This window comes from Rhinopithecus bieti, unplaced genomic scaffold (genome assembly GCF_001698545.2).
Source record: "Rhinopithecus bieti isolate Rb0 unplaced genomic scaffold, ASM169854v2 scaffold_27006, whole genome shotgun sequence".
NCBI classification, from domain to species: Eukaryota; Metazoa; Chordata; class Mammalia; order Primates; family Cercopithecidae; genus Rhinopithecus; species Rhinopithecus bieti.
In genome coordinates, this window is record NW_016813373.1 from 4,849,967 (window position 1) to 4,856,970 (window position 7,004).

The 7,004-nt window shown below is 34.6% G+C and overlaps 1 protein-coding gene across 1 annotated transcript in view; it reads left to right on the forward strand.

The window, feature by feature from the left end:
• The window catches only part of HMCN1 (hemicentin 1), a 460,634-nt gene that overhangs the window by 239,517 nt on the left and 214,113 nt on the right, over positions 1 to 7,004 (forward strand). Inside the window, 3 exon segments of the mRNA XM_017848051.1 lie at positions 373 to 567; positions 3,559 to 3,654; positions 4,855 to 4,982. Coding sequence (XP_017703540.1) covers positions 373 to 567; positions 3,559 to 3,654; positions 4,855 to 4,982 — 419 coding nt within the window.

The window sequence follows — 7,004 nt, forward strand, 5'->3', positions numbered from 1 at the left end:
TGGTGTATATGTGCCGCATTTTCTTAATCCAGTCTGTCACTGGTACCAAAACAGAGATATAGACCAATGGAACAGAACAGAGTCCTCAGAAAGATTCTCTTTATTTAAGGTAATTATAATTTGAACTCCCACTCTTTTTATCATCTATCACTTTAAGGAAATGGTTGGGCTTCTAAGTGTCTCTCTTCATTTATAAAGCAAAAAAGAAACACTCATTTTTACATAAGAGAGGAATATCAACGGGGTAAATTTACAATATAATATGAACAATAATTCAAATTCAGTCAGTTTGACAGTTTAATGTTTAAGTTTATGTTTAATATACCTGGATAATATACCAATGACTTTTTTATTGTTTGTAATATCTTCCAGCACCTCCAGTTTTCATACAAGAACCTGCTGACGTGTCTATGGAAATTGGCTCAAATGTGACATTACCTTGTTACGTTCAGGGTTATCCAGAACCAACAATCAAATGGCGAAGATTAGACAACATGCCGATTTTCTCAAGACCTTTTTCAGTTAGTTCCATCAGCCAACTAAGAACAGGAGCTCTCTTTATTTTAAGTAGGTTGAAGGAAATATATTTTGTATGAATATGTACTTTTATATTGTACGTTTATGTTTTATACATAGGTATTGCTATTTAAAATAATATATTAATCTTGCCAACACATTTTATGTTCATTGCATTTTACTTTGAAATAGTACTGGCATTTTATATTTGGGAATTATCATAAATGAGTTATATTTTATTCAAATGTATGTCATTAATTTATCGTAAAGGCTTATGAAACAATATGACTTCTTCATACCTTACCATTTCTTATTGCAAGTAGAGTCACCTGAGCCTCTACATAGATAAGTGGTCACATTACCTTGACTCTTGAAATAATTGTTGTGTAGAAAGGTAAAATATTACTATTAGTTTACTTATTTTGTCTAACAGTACATAACAACATAGGGATGCTTTGGAAACTCCTTTATTAAAAGTTGTATCTGCCTGAAGCAAAAGATCCCTGCCACCCCCACAAAAGCCAACTACTTTCTCATCTAAATATTTTATAAGCTATTCAGTATTCAGATATTTGGAAGCACCTTCTATTTTTTCAAATAATGCTAAGAATAATTGCATGGTGTTACAAGAGGAGGAAAAGCATTTAGATAATTAATTGCATTTTTTAAAATAATGGGATGTTTGGGGTATTTTATAGAAAGCTTTCAATCAGTTACTGCTAAGTTAATTATTTTAATCATTTTCATTTTTATATTTTGGGTGGGTACGTGTTCTCATTCCGTTGCCCAGGCTGGAGTGCGGTGGCATGAACTTGGCTCACTGCAAACTCCACCTCGCAGGTTCAAGCAGTTCTCCTGCTTCAGCCTCCTGAGTAACTGGGATTACAGGTGTGAACCACCACACCCAGCTAATTTTTGTGTTTTTGGTAGAGATGGGTTTTACCATGTTGGACAGGGTGGTCTCAAACTCTTGACTTCAAATGATCCACCCACCTCGTCTTCCCAAAGTACTGGGATTACAGTTGTGAACCACCGTGCCTGGCCCAAGTTTATTAACAGTATTAAATGTACATTGGCCACTTAAACTTCCAGATATCAATTACATTGTCTACTAACAAGTGCTTCAGTGTTCAGCTCTGTGGTGAACTCTATGGTGGACAGAGTCAGATGTAGCGTCCCTCACCCAGGTAGTTTGCAGTCTGTTCTCTGAGTGGATGCCCATAAAAGGAGCTACTGGGAAACACACATCAGATTGGGTCAGATTGTGCATGACTTGAATGTCCAGGTGAAAAAAATGGATTTGATGAGCTAGAAGTTAGAGAGCCCCATTCCAAGTTTGATAGGCAGGAAAAGGTACATGAAAGTACTGTTTCAGAACAACACTGCTACAAGATAGGAAGAGAGATGAGAGAAAGGGAACATTGAAAAGCTCAAAGAGTGATGATGAGAAACAACCCAGATGTTGATAAAAAGTGAGACCTGAAAACAAATTAATTAAAGGAGATGAAAGAAAAGGAAGAATAAAAGAGCTCAGTATCTTGAGCAACAGTTGACTAATTGTCAAAATTAAATTGTCTGAAAGGAAATTAGTGATTAGAAACTTGGTTCTCATGGTATGTTGTTTTTCTGCACAAATTAGCCCAAGAATTCGGAATACAAAAAATATCCTGGTTAGAACTAATGTATGATTTATTAATCGGGTGGTTTGCTGAATTTTTATTTCCAAATGAATGTCTGCTATTTAGAGTGGATGCTGACTTAGTTTACCAGATGCAGTTCTACAATTAAATGCAGATGGTTAGCAGAGGAATGGAAACGTTGTCATGGTTCTTTATCTGAGATAGTATGGAGCTATTCATACTGGAAAGCTGCACTTCTCTCTGTTCAAATCTTATCAATAGATTAAACTGCTTATTTTGGGTCATATATTTTACAAGGTTATACTCATTCCCCTATTTAAAATTCTCTCCTTCCTTCCTGATTGCTCACAAGACAAAACCATGTTCTTTTTTTTTNGGCACCAGCCCACCTCTTCAACTTCAGTCTCCTGACTATCCCCACACAACCTATAACTCAGTAGTCCCCATCCTCATGGCTCCAATACCCTCTTTAATTACAAATATTTTGTAATATTTTATTATCTGGAAAAATTTTATATATTTGATCTAACTACATAAAAATTATGTTAATATCTAACACATACAAATGAAAAATGAGGGAAAGTAATTTATATTAAAATAATGTATATTTCATTATGTAAATACTCTGACATTGTCTACACAATATGAAGATACATTTATGTGGCATCATTATGAATTCAATAGCTCAAATGCAGGCTCACGCAGGAGTATAGGATTGATGACTCAAAAACTCCAAGCTGGTGAAGTGATTTTCTAAGATGATGTGCAATTATTACTAAAGTTCTGTCTTTCTTCTATGCATACAGAATTAGGTTGTAGACTCACGTAGTTACAAACAAAGTTATGAAATACACACATTTCAGTGGGAGCTTCAAAATCGTGCTGGACTTGGGAAAATTGTTTATTTGCGAATCTGCCCCATGTATCATCTCTCTAGTTTTTACCCACTGAATGCCAGCAGACTTCTCCAATCATTGCATCAACTAAAAAATCTCCCCTGCAAGCTTCTAACAGGGTGGTGGTGCAGAGTTCATTGATGGTACAGCTTTCCATTCTTTGTACGGGCCATGATTTTTCTAGTCATTACAAAAGCTCTTGCTTTTGTAATCTATTAGATTTGGACTCCCCTTCCTCTATTCTACTCACTCAGATATTACCTCAGTGTGAATCCTTCTCCAATTGCCTTCATGCAGTCACTTCTGTCTCTGTTTCCAGAACTCACTGTCTGGGACTCTTTGGTAGTACTTATTTCACTGTGGTGTGACTGCTGGTTTCTGTGTATGTCCCCTTCTCTACCAGAAGGCAGTGCACACTTTCCATCCACAGATCTCAGCACTGTTTCTGGCACATAGTTAATGCTCCATAGATGGTATTAGATGAGTAAATGAGTTCTTCCTTTTAGACTTATGGGCAAGTGATAAAGGAACCTATATTTGTGAAGCTGAAAACCAGTTTGGAAAGATCCAGTCAGAGACAACAATAACAGTGACCGGACTTGGTAAGATCAATTGAATGTCTACATACCACGGTCTTCAAAATCATCAGACTTCTTTTACTATGTCGTCTCTTGCCTGTGCCACTTAAAAAAAAATAAGATAAATAACTAATTACTAGACCAGCCTTCCCTTCCCTACCACATTTCATATTTCTTAGAATATTAGTCCTGGAAATAACCTTAGAGATTATCTGCTCCAAAATGAAGGTCAATATAAATAAATTGTTTTAAATCTAAACATGAATACACACATGCACGCGCACACACACAGGCGCGCGCGCACACACACACACATATTAGAGTCGTGGTCTTTTCTGATTCCTTTTTTACTTTTGTTATTTTAGTCAACATGGAATTATTTTTGTGTATGATAGGTAAAAATATATCATTTATTTCCAAGTAGTAAGACATTTGACACAATATATATTATTGAATATTATCTTCCCACTGACTAAAATACCCATTTGATCACGTAGTAAGTTTATGTCCCCATGTCTATTCCTCAGAATTGTATTTCTGAAATAGTACTACATTGCTTAAATTAGTATAGCATTTAATGTGTTTTTATATCTGTCAGTACATGTTTCTCATTAATAACCTTTTACACAGTTTTTAAAATATGTCTTCATTTGTCTATGTATAAATTTTCCAAGTAAAATCACTTAGGGATTTTACTTTATGTTAAATTTATTCATTAATTCTTAGAGAAGGGCATATTTACAATACTCCTTTATCATTCCATCTAAGAGAGTCAACCTCGTATTATTTGCTTGAGCTATTACAACAGCATCCTTATTGATCCCATTTCTTCCAGTGTACTTAGTTTTCAGATTAATATTTCCCCCAGAAATGATCCTGATGATTCCACTTTTCCATTTATAAATGTTTTCAGTTACTCTCCATTTGTCTACTGAATATATTGCAAATACCTTGGCTTGACATTTCAGGCCTTTGATGTCATAAACATTCTTTTTTACCTTTTTTACTTCTACACTAATGTATTACCTGTCCTTTTGCATTCCCCCTACTTAGAAGGAGACTTTAATTTTTACTTTCAAAATCATACCCATTTTCATGTAAATATTTTGTTTCTGAAAACTCAAATTTTTATAGCATAACTTATAGTCCTTGGGGTCTGTAAAGTGGTTTACCTTTCTTTTGGGTGAAATAGAGTTGAAAGTGCCTGTGCTCTCTCTAATTTAGTTGCTCCACTTATTGGAATCAGCCCTTCAGTGGCCAATGTTATTGAAGGACAGCAGCTTACTTTGCCCTGTACTCTGTTAGCTGGAAATCCCATTCCAGAACGTCGGTGGATTAAGAATTCAGCTATGGTAAGAACATTTTAAATGCATGCATTCATATTCCTAATTTTCTTTTCTTTTTTTTTTTTTTTTCCCCTTTGAGACGGAGTTTTGTTCTGTCGCCTAGGCTGGAGTGCAGTGGTGGGATCTAGGCTCACTGCAACCTCTGCCTCACAGGTTCAAGGGATTCTCATGCCTCAGCCCCCAGAGTAGCAGTATTACAGGTGCCTACCACCATGCCCAGCTAATTTTTGTATTTTTTAGTAGAGATGGGGTTTCACCATGTTGGCCAGGCTGGTCTCAAACTTCTGACCTCAAGTGATCCATCCACCTCAGCCTCTCAAAGTGCTGGGATTACAGGTGTGAATCACCGCACCTGGCCCACATTCCTAATTTTCTTGAGTAACAAGTAATATATTCCAGTCACCAAAAGTATCAATTTAATAAATATACAAAAATATGTTTTTATAAGTATACCAAAGCTTTTCTTTATTATTAACATTTTTGTTATTCATATTATTTTGGCATTAATGAAATTGAGAAATAGTGTAATTTTCATAATTTTATATTAAATTCAGTGTCACTAGTGAACTTTTTTCAGAATATAGAAGAACTGAAGCAAGTATTGTTATTTTCATAGCACTTAAATATTTTGTGCTCTTCTTTGTAGTACATTATTAAACGTTAATATTCCCATAAAATTCTTCCATTTTGTATATCAGTCTTTATTATTATTAACTTTAAACATATCTTTCATTATGAACTATATAAAATGTAGATATATATTGTCATTGTTTTCAGTGTAAATTTTTTTATGAAAGGATGTGAAAATGTTTACAGTTCTATGAAATTTTTTCTGTAAATAAGCTATCTATGGCAATAAATTTTCTTCTGGTTCAGAGCATTTTTCTTTCCATTTTCTAGAATATTGGGACTCACTATCTTACAGTACTGATTAGAGGTGAATATGCTGAACCCAGGAGGCGGAGGTTGCAGTGAGCCGAGATCGTGCCACTGCCCTCCAGCCTGGGTGAGACAGCAAGACTCCGTCTCAAAAAAAAAAATGAATTGACTCCATCTAAGAAGATGTAAAATTTCATATTTGCATAAAAGTCTGAGAAAAAATAGCAAACCTCACTTAAAAATAAATGCCCTTGTAGAATGATAGTATTTGAGCACACAAGTATCTTCACACAAGTATTGTTCAAGAAATAAGAAATAACAATTAAGAGAGACTGTAATTAGAGTCTCAAGAAATATACAAGAAGTATATTTTTGTATATTTACTTCTTAAGAAAATTAGGAATGTGGGCCAGGTGTGGTGATTCACACCTGTAATCCCAGCACTTTGAGAGGCTGAGGTGGATGGATCACTTGAGGTCAGGAGTTTGAGACCAGCCTGGCCAACATGGTGAAACCCCCATCATGTGTGCTCAAATACTATCATTCTACAAGGACATTTATTTTTAAGTGAGGTTTGCTAATTTTTTCTCAGGTTTTTATGCAAATAAAAAGCAGTGTAGGTGGATGATACAGATTTACAGGCGATCATTCTTAACTGAAAATATTATCAGACTTCCCTGACACAATTCATATATCACATATTGTCCACTAATATTTGCATCTATTACCTAACAAGGGCGGATGTTGAGATTAAGTCCTTCTCCCTTGGCATTAATAAGGGCCTATGTGCCAAAATAAAAATATCAAATAGCCATTTGATATTTTTTTGATACCATAGCTAGTGGTAATAAGGCTTTCTTGGAAAAGAACAAGTTAAGCCAAAAGTAAAAATTATAGTGAAATTTGGGTTTTGAGTGATGACAAAATTTGCAGGAACATTAAACAAGTCATATCTGTATCTTTCTTTTTTTAGCTTGTGCTTAACTCTCTGATAAATATTAATAGGTATAATATTTGGAGGTATATCAGGATTAAATTATACAATCACACTCTTGGTAACATTTATGCTCATCATTTTTCACTTAAGGACATTAAAATATTTTGTGTATAGACTTTTAGTAACCTGATTGGAAAAAAAAAAAAAAAAAA